This window comes from Narcine bancroftii, chromosome 4 (assembly GCF_036971445.1).
Source record: "Narcine bancroftii isolate sNarBan1 chromosome 4, sNarBan1.hap1, whole genome shotgun sequence".
NCBI lineage: Eukaryota > Metazoa > Chordata > Chondrichthyes > Torpediniformes > Narcinidae > Narcine > Narcine bancroftii.
In genome coordinates this window covers 189,032,207-189,044,600 of record NC_091472.1, presented here as the reverse complement: position 1 = coordinate 189,044,600, position 12,394 = coordinate 189,032,207, and the positions used below count along the sequence as shown (strand labels likewise).

The following is a 12,394-nucleotide window of genomic DNA, read 5'->3' as shown; positions in this document are numbered from 1 at the left end:
TTTGTGATAAAATGAGTTGAATTTTTAGAAGTGCGATCAGCTGACAATGGTTGGATAATTACAATGAAGACAGAGAGGGGGGGGTGGGGGGGTGGCTTGGGAGGAGGGAGGGGGGAGGGAGAAAAAGTCACTGTAAATGTGTGGAAAAGAAAAAGTGTATATCATGGCTATTGTGATTTATGGTGTAAAAAAAAATTTAAAAAAAAAAAAATGAAGACAGTAGCCTAAATTAATTAATCAAAATATGTCTTGAACTGCAACCAACAAAAGATCACCTTATGTTCACAGAAGTTATTGATGTATGTAACTTAGATAAAATAAAGTTAGAAAATGCAAGAAACAAGTCAAGTAGTTTTAAATACTTCATTAAAATATATTTTTCTTCTTGTTGGCAGACCAGTTTAAATTCAAGCTTGTATAATTTTTCTTTCATTTCTACAGGTTCATTGCTAAAACGAGCTCTCCTAATGTTTCAGAAGTCATAAAGGGATGAAGAAAAATGGTACTGAAGGGAAAGATCTGCCATGATCATCCTGAGCAAGTAAAAGGGACCAGATGCCATACCTTGTTCCTTTGTTTTTACAAATACAAGATACATTCTGGATGAAAGTAGCCCACACAGTGAGAGGAAGGTCAGCAACAGATGATTTTCCTTCCACGCCCAATTTTCTTTCCCTTTGAAATGATTATTTTTACAAAGGTGTCATATTCTGAGTAATACAGTTTCTTGTCAGGCACAAATCAATTGTTTTTTTTTAAAAAGAACTTTTTTATATCAGTTCATATAAAATACATCAATACTAGATGGCATAGTTCGTGAAATTCAGGATTCAGATGGTCAAACAGATGCTTTCTAAACCATACACATTTCGCTCAGTGCAGCATTTCAACAGCAAATGTGCATGGGGATAAAATTGGATTATGAATTCCAAAATTTAGCAAAATTTAATCAAACTAGAATTTATATATTACCAATAACACTGAATTATTTCCTAAACAATTTTGCGTGAATTTTATGGATTTTGGCTGCAGTTCACAAAACAAAATCACTAAAATTTTCCTATAATGTACTTTTTTTTAAGATATAACTTATTTTTGTGATTTCCTGTCATATTTTAAGTCTACCTCAAGAATACAAAACCGTGATGTGCAACATGACATTGCAAATTCATTTTCTGCATTTGCACTTGGACTTCTTCCCTGCTGATCTTGGCACAGTCAGTGACGAACACGGTGAAAGGTTTCACCAGGAAATTGCGATCATGGAAAAGCACTATTTGGGCAACTGGGATCTAAAGATGCTGGCCGACTATTGTTGGACACTGACATGAGAGGCATCAGATCCTGAGTACAAATGAAAATCAGCGGCAAAACATTTTTAGGTCAGATGAACTAATGCAATGTGTCAACATCATTATGCAATTAAACATGCTAAATTAAAGTTAATTCAATGTTTCTCCAACTTCCCACATGATACAGCAAATCTGAAATGATCTTTGTGTTCAGCTTGAATTGTCTGTTAGAATACCCCATTTTTTTCCCCAGGAAAAAAAAAAGTTGTCTAATGTAATCTTTGGTATATCACTATAAATTCCACATGAAGTAATAGGTTTCAGGTGCAGATCTCCAACATTTTATCTCAAAGATTCAATCGACAACATAGTTTAGGGGTGGGGTGGGAGAAAGATGCTCCCATGTCCACTGCCTGAATGCAATAAAGAAGCAGTTTTAGCAAAACAGTATAATGGTGGGAAGGATCACAGGGAAATAAAAGTTATTTGGAGGAAAAATTCCTGAAGTATTGCTCACAGAGGAAGATTGCCTCCATCTTGCAGTGTATATAATAAAGACAGAAAATCCAGGGAATAGCATTACGTTTTAGATTTATATTGTGCCAAGTAACAGTCCCGACTACTGCTGTTGAAACAGGCTGCATCAGTCCTTCATTAAATTTCAGATATTGTAAGCCGATTAGCAAGGCTCTTTAAATCCTTCATTAATTAGATTCCTTGCTTTTGCACTATTGTGCTACAACATTAACCTTTCCTATAATTTGCATAAATACACTGGGAAACTTTTAATGAAAACCTTAAACTTTGTAAAGTTGAAGGAACACTGTAAATCCAAAATATTGAACAGATTTTCCCTCAGGACATTGTATTAATAAAAAGCAGTGGAAACATTTGAGAAACAAATTATTGAATTAATCTATGTTAACCACGTGGATTAAGGAACTGTCTAAAGTAATTCCATCCATAATTTTTTGTACTTGTGTGTATACAGATGACTTGTTATGGGTTTTCCTTAAAATTTTGTATGCAAGTTTATATGTTAAACTCAATGAAAATATTAATTAAAAAAAGCAATGGTGTCTTTTTCAATGGAAAGTGTTGCAATGGAAACAAAACTAAGCATAATTAATCTCAGTCTGGCTTCTTCCTAGCAGACAGGCTTTGCAGTTAATTAAAATAAATCTCACTGATCAACAAAATGCCCTTAAAATTTTAACCTTCATATGTGATTTATTTTTGGAAATCATGGAGATGGGCTCAGTTTTAAGGGCATTGTGCGTGTTTAAGAGGTCCCTGACTTAATTTCCAATGTTGTTGAATTAGCTGTTTTCATTTGGTGCAGGGGTAGAGATGCTAACATTGGCATTCCTCTTCCCAGAACCCGCAGAGGAAAATTAATTATAGAGATAAGGTTTGTGGATCTCCACATTTGAAAAAACTGGCTGTTAATCAAGTCCTGGACTCGTACACTTGGGAAATGGGTAACTTGGGAAAAGTTCGAGAGAGAGTTGTTCCTCTGGAGAGGAGGGACAGTGCTGACAAAACAATTTTGGTGAAAGTGCTTTTGCGCTGATAAGCTGACGCTCAAAGTGGCACAAGTAATCATTATTCTGGCAATGTTAAACATTGCTGAAACTAAAAAACAATTGCTAGTTACCTTTACATTTACTGATAATTTAGAAAAAAAACATTTGCACTTCTGAGAAGTATGAAACAAATCAACACTAAATACAACACTCTACGAGTGACATGAGTGATGGTTGGAGAGATGTTGAATGACATCCTTGCAGAAGTATTTTCTGGAACTACACAACACCATGCAAGGTTTCAGGCTGAGGGTTACTTCACCCTTGAAGACATTCTTTCAAGATACGGTCTTTGTTTTCTTTCTCTGGCTGACAATCGAATTCTTATTCTTTTCGTTTCAGGTAATTCGGCACTTTTTCGTTACTGGGATTTTAAAAAAATGTTGTTGGAATATCTGGGCATCAGAGAAGTGTGCATATGATTTAGATGTCACTGCAAATGCATCTCCAACCTGACGAGTCAGCAATATACGGCTAAACCTTTTCGCAAATATGAGGAAAACTAAATCCCTAACGGGAACTGAGGCCATTGAAAAAGTAGTACAAACGTGCGTAATTGATGACAGCTTTGACAAATTTACAATGTAAGACAGGGCACACAGTCTTGACCAGTAACATTACAGGTACAAACTGTCAAAGTAGCAGGCATTGCTTCTGCTTCCTCTTGCTTTTGCTCTTTTTCTTCTTCAAGGCACTTAAAGCCACGGTGGAAGCTTCTTTAAAGATGTCCTCAATATTCTCACGGAATTTGGCCGAGCATTCCAGGTACATGACAGCGTTAATCTGATGAGCAGTTTCTTCACCCTAGAACAAAATAAAAAGTTACAATCTCCAAACGTTCCCTTTGATTTTATTTCCCCATTCCACCCTTTTAGATTGTGATTCTGTCATTCGCCGCTCTCTGATGTCCTGGTTCGTGAATTTAATTCTACGTTCTCCTCCACTGGATGGGCTTCTATTGGGTCCATGACAAGTTTACCCTTGCTACCAGGGAGAGACAGCGATCCCATTTCATTGGCGTCTGAACAACCTGTGTTTGAAGCCAGGTCGGGCCGCTCACACTGAACCAAGAAAAGCTGGGTCTGTGCGACCTTTTACATGGGGACCCGGCATCTGGGTGCAAAAGGAGGTGGGACCTACAGCATGACAACAATGTCGGCGTCCCGAGAAGGTGGGTAAGCCTTTTACACAGGAGCCAGTGTGAAACACATCAGCTCTGATACTACCTACCTTGCCAAGAAAATTACCGGAATGAAAATGACCCCCATCCCACGTTCGTTGCATTCACACAGGTAAGTGAAGCGGTTAAAAGGAGTTAAACCCCCTTTTTTTTTTTAAAAAAAAGGGCAGTGTAAAAGGGCCAAGAGTCTTCTGACTAAAGAGAGGAGAGCAGAGGAGGCTAGTCACGTGATGGAGTAGTGGCTGGTCGGGTGGAACCAGCCCTCTCCAGAGAAAAGAAAAAAAAGTGAAAAAAACAGAGCTCAATAAACATAAAATACAGGAAGAGAAAGATAAAGTTACAGAGAGAGACAGAAGATGGCACCCAAAAGAGAAAAAGTAAGAACAGTGAAAAGGGAAGAAGAAAAATCACTGGAGAAGAAAGAAGGTCTTACCTGCAAATCGGAGCAGAGAGCCACCATGGAGAGGAGCGGCCAATCTCTGATGTTGGTGAGTCCCCAGAGGAACGGTGTCCTCCTGACTTGCGGACTTCAAAAATGGCTCTCGGAGCCAAGAAGAGGTGCGCAAATAAAATAAAAGGTTAATGCCAGCAGGAGGGGGATTCAGCTGAGGAGCGGCCAGCTGAGAGACGTCCAGTATCGGGCCATTCGGCTGGGGAAACCAAGCAAGAAAGAGTGATAAGAAAGAGAATGAAGGGCTGGAAGAGGGTGAGTGGCAACGGGGTGATTGGCAGGAGGATGATCTGCAGCAGGGGGCCAACGAAGGGTCAGCCTGCAGCAGGGGGCCCAACAGCAGGAGACACAGCACCTGGAGGCCCAGCAAGGATACAGAAGCAGCTCACTAGAGAAGGATGAAGGTACAAAGATACAGAGAAGAGAAGATGACACAGACATAGATATAGACACAGAAGAAGAGGAAGAAGACCAAGAATTTCAAAGAAGAAGGTAAAATAGAAGGACAAAGTTTAGATAAAGCCTTTTTCGAAGGACAAATGAGGTCATTAAAAGAATGGCTATCATTAGAATTTAGTTCAATCAAAAGAAAAATGAAAAGAGCTGAAGACAGAATGCAAAGCTTAGAGTTGGTCATGACTGAAAAAGGGAAGAGTATAAAATGTGGAGGAACGAGAAGCTGCTGTAGAAATGAAGATAAATGATTTAAGAGGAAAGTTGGAAGAGAGCGAAAAAAATTAGAGACACAAGATTTATTGTCACAAAAAATTGACGTATTGGAAAACTACAGTAGGTGAAACAACATAAAAATAGTGGGCCTAAAAGTAGGCAAAGAAGGGTCAGATACGAAGGAATTTATAAAAGGATGGATCCCGAAGGTGCTGGGAACGACAGATTCACATGAAGAAATAGAAATCAAAAGGGCGCATAGAGCACTAGTACCAAAACTGCCACCACATCAAAAACCGAGATCCATATTGGTAAAATTTCTAAGATATACGACAAGAGAAAACATACTGGAGCAGGCAAGAAAAAAGGTTAGAGAAGACTATAAGCCACTGGAATATAAGGGACAAAAAATTTTTTTTTACCCGGACATAAGCTTTGAACTTTTAAAGAAGAAGAAGGAATTCAACATGGCAAAAACAATCTATTGAAGAAAGGGTATAACTTTATATTAAAATATCCAGCAGTACTCAAAGTATTCATTCCTGGGGAACGGAATAGACTGTTCTGGGATCCAAAGAAAGCCCAAGAATTTGCTGAACATTTGCAGGACAGGAGAAGAGAGGAGGAGGAGTGACAAGAAAGATGACCGGCAAGAAAATAAAATATACAGTAAAGATAATGTATATATAAAGATTTAAAGATGGATAAGAGAAGGGGAAGAAGGGAAAGAGAGCTTTGTTATAAGTATAGGAAAATAGTTTTCTCTGGGGGGGGCTGGGGGTGGGAGAATAATGGTCACTGCGAAATCGGTTGACGCTTGCGAGTAAGTTCACAACCGAATGGAAAGGGGAGTTGTGGTTGCCGTCAAGGGACAAGGGGCAATCTAAGGAGGGAATGTTCATTTGGGGTTAAAGGGTTATTGCTTGTGGGGATTGTTGGGGTATTTCATGTCTTAAGTGCGTTGACATATATTGAGATTAAAAAGGAAAACTTAAAAAATAGTAATGGGGAAAAAAGGGGATGGAGGTGGTGAAGAGGTGGGAAAGAAGTGAAAATAAAGATATAAGATGGCCACGTTGGACTAAATGACTATAAATATTAATTGAATATATAACCAAGTTTAAGTGTATCACATATAATTTAAAAGACAAGGATACAATGTTTGAAAAAACCTGTGAGCCATGTATGGAGCATAACAGGGGGAGCAGGCCTGGGGCCGCCACCGCCTAAAATGATAAGAAGGTAAACACGATCAGATTTAATGCGAATAAGTAGATGATGTGTCTTTTTTGTTTGTATTCCTTTTGTAGAAAGATATTGTTTTATTGTATTTTATATGCCCAATATTTACTGTTTTTGGAGGGGGGTGGGAAGGGGGAAAAGAGAAAATGTCACTGTGAATATTTAAAGGGATGCATCTGTAAATAAATTGGTTGATATGGTTCATAGTGAGATAAATAAAGAATTACACAAAAGAGGAGAGCAGAGAAGTTACACTAGTTGGCTTCTTTTCTTCAAGGAGTTACCAACAACATGGAACCCATTAGTAAAAGAAGATGTTGCCTTGCACTGTTAACCTATGCTTTTCTCTTTATCACAATGCCTGCACATTTCGCTTTATTTTTTCACGACCTCTTATACCATGTATAGACTGGCTTTGCGGACAGTACACAAAACTAAGGTTTTAACTGTGTCTCGGCACACATTGGTATGTAATGGAAGATTTAAACCGTGTTTCTTACTTTTGCAGCCTTTGCTCCTGCAAGGCTGAGAACCTGCTTGTTGCATATGAATTAGTAGACACACCTAAATTCCACCATGGGGCCCAGGATGCAGTTGAAAGAAGACATTATCTAAATTTACACTATATGGGGCCCAGGGACTGGGCATATGAACATATGAATCAGTAGACATTATCCAACTTCTACCATGAGACCCAGAAGATGCAGTTGTCTTTTGTTGGTCGCAGACTGTCAGGAGACCTTGAAGATAATTAAATCATTTGTTCAAAGAGATAAGATCTGAAGTAAACCAACTTTTGGGTAATATAAGCCATGGTCCCACTGCTGAAGTTTGAGACTCTCCAAGAGCTGGCAACATCTCTCAGCAAGAAGAACTTCAAGAGTCCAGCTAACATCCAGGTCGAGGGAGGTGGAGAAGCTACTACCGGCGCCCCAACAACCTACTACAAGTGTGCAGTCGTTGCCTCGCTTCAGCAGTTTGGACCAGTCCAGGCGTTGATAAGTATAATTGGGAAGGGCTTGCATATTGTAATGTGAATTCAGCTTTAAATTTAGTAATAAAGCTTTGTATAAACTGAACTGCTCTCAGTGTGTGTGTCTTATTTTCTTTCGGTAGCTCAAACACTGTGACCAATCTAAACGATCAAAATGAGAGGTATAAGTTTACCCAAGACAATTTTTACCTGTGCTTTTCTCTTTATCACAATGCCTGCACATTTCGCTTTATTTTTTCACGACCTCTTATACCATGGCTTTGCGGACAGTACACAAAACTAAGGTTTTAGCTATCTCGGCACACATTGGTAACAAACAGTACAATTTATTTCAAAAAGAATTTGTGTTTTTAACATTCCACACATTCAGAGTTGGCCAAATCACATCTGATAAAGTCAGCGAAGTGTACATATTATTCCTGATTAAAATTATATGTCAAGCTCCCTGGTTAAGAGCCGAATGCTCCTCCATAATTACACAGATATGTTGTTTAATCCATTGAGAAATATTATTTTTGTCAGGAAGGCAAACAATTGAAATGTGACTATGATCATTTTCTAGTGAAGAATGATTGGAATAGTTTTGATTTGTTGGACCATGGGTAAAACAAAATGTTAAGCAGAGCCTTGTATTCAGTTATTGTGGTAAATTCTTAGGTTTGCTTGTGTACTGAGAAAGGCTGAGAAACTGGAGCGTCAGAAATAGCTTGCTCTGAAAATACCATCTAATTAAATTTAGGCAGAACACAGATTTACTTCTATCGAGTATTGCTCTTGGTTCTGTGACAATAATCTTGCTTTGGAGTCAGAAGGACAAGGGCTTTTGCCGCACCACGTAGACTTGAGTGTAAATGTAGCTGAACTCTGGAGGTCCCTCAGAGGAAAAGTAATGAATCAATACCATTATTTACTGATGGTCAGGGGTTTTCTTTGACTCAGCACAATGTTCTCCTCTGTCAACATCAGAAAACATTAATGGTCAATAATCATTGTTTTTGTGCCTGATGTGTTTATGGATTCATCAGCTCCTGCATGTGGCCATCCCAAAGCTATGAAAGATGGCCACGTGTAGGAGCTTCACAAATGTTTTAATTAAAAGGTTGCAAATGCAATATTTTTAATCTAACCTGTTTTAAAGTTTCTGTGACTTTAAAAAAAATCTTTCAGTTTCATAAAAGTACTTCAAATAATACAAAATCCTGGAAAAAATCATGCAACAGATGTAGAGAAGGGAACAGTTAATGTTAGAGACCAGTGGCTTTTAGAATGGGGAGAGGTTAGAGGAAAATATCTTGAAATGCATAGATAATAGATAGGTAGAAAACAAGGAGAGGGGGAAAGGGGAGGTCAGGTGAAGGCAGGAGATGCTAGTGACAAAGAGATGATAAGACAAATGAAGGTTGATCTAGAAAGTTGCTCATGGAAGAAATTGAATTGTAATCTGCAGTTGCAAAAAAAAGAGAATATGGTTAATGTTTGAAACACGAGATGAAAATACCTTTATCTTTTTAAAATTCATCTTCATTTTATGTCTTATATTTATTATCTATTTATTATTGCTTTCCATATGTGTACGATTGGAGATGCTTTTTGTTGCAGCAAGTCAGGATTTTGGGCAAGCGAACGTTGTACTTAGGTGTATGACAATAAACCCACCATCAACAGTTGTAAATTATATAAAACTGTTGGAAATGAGAAGTTTTGGAGATTCTTCAGTTGTTTTGGAACTGTATCATAAGTAGAAGATGGTTCAAAGAAGGAGCAGAGCAGGGAATTAGTGGCAATTTTTCTGCCTCGTGGAAGTAAAGCAGTCATGCAATGTGCATTTCTCCTTCCCAGTAGGAAAGGGCAATGACTGATAAATACAAAACATCACTTGCTTCACACTCAGAATATATTCCCAGGAATTAAAAACATAAATACGTCATGTATGTTGCATTTTTGCGTATTATTACGTGACAATAAAAGGAACCCTGATTATTGGAATCAACACAAAGGTATCATTTCATAAAACGATGAGTCAATAACAACACTGCTGTTCTGGGAAAATGACGTAAACCTCTGTTCTTCCCTCTGTCTGCTGGAACTTGGATGAGGGCTTGTCCCTCGCTGGTCCTCCTGGTTACAGTGATCGTATTGCCATTCGGCTTGGAGGGCAATGAGCCAATAGAAGCAATGTGCAAAGCCTCTCTGTCAGGGTGGCTGGGATGAGTGGTGTGATCAGCCTAGGGCTGCACTCCTGGCCGGCAGAGTGAGAATGGGCATTACTTAGGTCTCAAAGTGGTCTCTTCCTATTGCCAATTGGGTCACTGTGTCCACAAATCTGTGACTACAATTTTGACCCAGCGCTGATCAACATTGATATGTCAAAGCTAGGATGGTATGTGATATGGAGATGAGGGATTCCCATGCCCCGGACGTATCTGATAGAGTCTCACCATTACACCTAATAAAAGCATGTGGCATCTCCAGAACCTCGTGTCATTAATAAAGAAAAATCTTGAGCAAAAAGGTCAAGGTTGACAACAGGTAAACTGCAAAATTTGTTCTTTTTCCTGTGTATAGATTTAAGTATGAGGTTTTTAATCCACTGTAAGCACACAGAACTTTGGTAATTATATCTGTTGTGTGACGCCAGGTCACCATTATAAAGGGTTCTGATTCTGAAGGCTGGCATAATTAGCGGAGCAATTACACCAACACTATCACAGCACCAGCGACCAGGCTTTGAATCTGGCGCTGTCTGTAAGGAATTTGCACATTTTCTCCTCTTCTGTGCTCCACTTTCCTCCCAAATTCCATAGATGGACAGGATTAATCTGCCACATGGGTGTATTTAGGCAGCCTGGACTAGAGGGGCAGAAGGACCTGTTACCATGCAGAATCTCCAAATGGAAATGGATTTACAAGTGTTGTCTTTGGAAGATTGATTGGTGAGGAATTGGGAATTTCCTGAGGTGGTGCAAGACGCAGCCACGCTGTCATCGCTTGTCACCTTACCTTGTTGTATGTGATTGGTTCCTGTTGGGCAGCTCGTAATCTTCTCAAGCGCTCTTTATCCATTCGGAGGTCTGTTTTGCAGCCAATGAGGAGGATGGGGGTATCCTGGCAAAAGTGATTGACTTCCGGAGCCCACTAGCATAGTTGAGGAAACAAAAAAATAAATTGCTAACTTTACATCACTTGTAATTGTCTTTAACGTTTCAGACATGTTATCTCCCACAAAGTCACAAAGTCCCACCAAATCTGTTTCAGTTCCTTTTAACATCACTTTGCCCAGAAGAATGATCTAAATTTTTGGTGACACCTGGCATTAGCCTCAGAGGAAAGAGAACTTAAATTTCAGGACTCAATTACAACTGTAGCAGCTGCTGCTGCTGGAGAGGTTACAATCAAAGAAGAGGCACACACTACGGGAGTGAAATCAACACTGCTTTATTGTTCTGGCAGCTCTCCTTATAAAGGGCTCAGAAGTCCATCTCTGACGTCATCATGCCGCCTGACTGGTGGCATTACGATCTGCTTCCTGGGATTGGCTGTTTAACACTATCTGGGAAGTAGCCAATAAGCAAACCCCTCTCATCCCTGGGTGTGGCTGCTTCCCTAGCTCCACCCAATTGGCTGCTGCTGGCCAGCCCATCAGAGTGGGGTGCTGCAGCAGCAAGCTGCCAGGTCGAGCGTTGACTTCAAAGAGTGTAGCCATCTCAGCCGGCTGTGTAGGCCATAGGCTCCCGGTGTTTGGTCGCCGCTTCAGGCATGGCATGTTTGAAGGCCTGCTACATGCTGTCCACCCCCCCCCCAAAGAATCGGCACTAGGTGAGGCCTTGTGCTGGGGAGACCTGCCCTTTGGTGTGGGGGTGGGTCATGGATCGGGTGGTCAGAGTTGAGGAATTCCGGCTTGAGCAGGTTGAGGGGGAAAGTCTCATTCCCCCCCTCCCCCATATCCAAAAGACATGTGGACCACTTGTGTCGCATAACTTTGTATGGGCCTTCATAAAGTCTCTGTAGTGGGGGTCTGTGTGCCCCGTGTCTGACAAATACATATTTACAAGTCTCAGGTTCTTTGGGTACGAATGTTGCCCATGAGCCGTGCTGCTTTGGCTGCGTCGGGGCGAGTGTGCCCAGGCAGGACAAGGCGGCTGCAGAGAAATAGTCCCCAGTACTGTATCTTTGCCTATCAAATACCTATTGATACTGGCCCCGTTTTCTGGTTCTTGGCCTGTCATCTTCTGTGCCATGGTGTTCTCAAGAGCTCTGCTAAACAATTTCTTTAATGTGGTGGCTCCACCAGCCCTTTTAGGCAATTTGTTCCAGATTTCAGCCACTGCCAAGGTGAAAACATTCTTCGTCTCCTCTAAACCTCTTACCTTACACTTATACCCTCTGGTTATAGACCCCTCAGCTAAAGATAAACATAAAACACTACAGTACAACACAGGCCCTTCGGCCCTCAATGTGGTGCCGAACTTTTTATACCAAAAAATATACTAAACCCTCCCTACCCCATAACACTCCATTTTCCTTCCATCCATGAGTCTAAGAGTCTCTTAAATGTCCACAATGTTTCAGCCTCCGCCACCATCCCCAGCAAGACATTCCAAGCTCCCACATCTTTCTGCGTAAAGAAAACTTTCCCCTGAAATCTCCCCTAGACATCCTCTCTTCACTTTGTACATGTCTTCTGGTGTTTGCTATTCTGTCCTGGGAAATAGGCACTGGCTGTCCACCCTATCCATGCCTCACATAATCTTAAAGTCTCCTCTCATTCTTCTACACTCTAAAGAGAAAAGTCCCAGCTCTGCTAACCTTGCCTCATAAGACAAGTTTTCCAATCCAGTTAATATCCTGGTAAATCAAAATGAGATATGAGCAGACTACCGACATTTCTATTGATTTAAGAAGTAACATACGAGGCTAGCGTAGAAAGAGAGCAGTAAATGCTTTATGGAAATGAGTGGGAATACCGTTCCATTAATAATT

The 12,394-nt window shown here is 40.2% G+C and overlaps 1 protein-coding gene across 2 annotated transcripts in view; it reads right to left on the bottom strand.

The window, feature by feature from the left end:
• Window positions 1-349: 349 nt before the first annotated feature.
• Window positions 350-12,394, bottom strand: part of rhof (ras homolog family member F) — a 58,930-nt gene continuing 46,885 nt past the window's right edge. Inside the window, exons 5-7 of one of the 2 annotated variants that reach the window (XR_011356269.1) lie at window positions 10,415-10,549; window positions 4,492-8,855; window positions 3,601-3,682 (exon numbers count right to left, since the gene is read on the bottom strand). Coding sequence is in view for 1 of the 2 variants with exons in the window: in XM_069933286.1 (XP_069789387.1) it covers window positions 3,512-3,682; window positions 10,415-10,549 (306 nt within the window). In the remaining variant the exon portion in view is untranslated. Of the gene's footprint in view, window positions 3,683-4,491; window positions 8,856-10,414; window positions 10,550-12,394 lie in introns of both variants that reach the window. The other variant, XM_069933286.1, reaches the window with a different exon arrangement.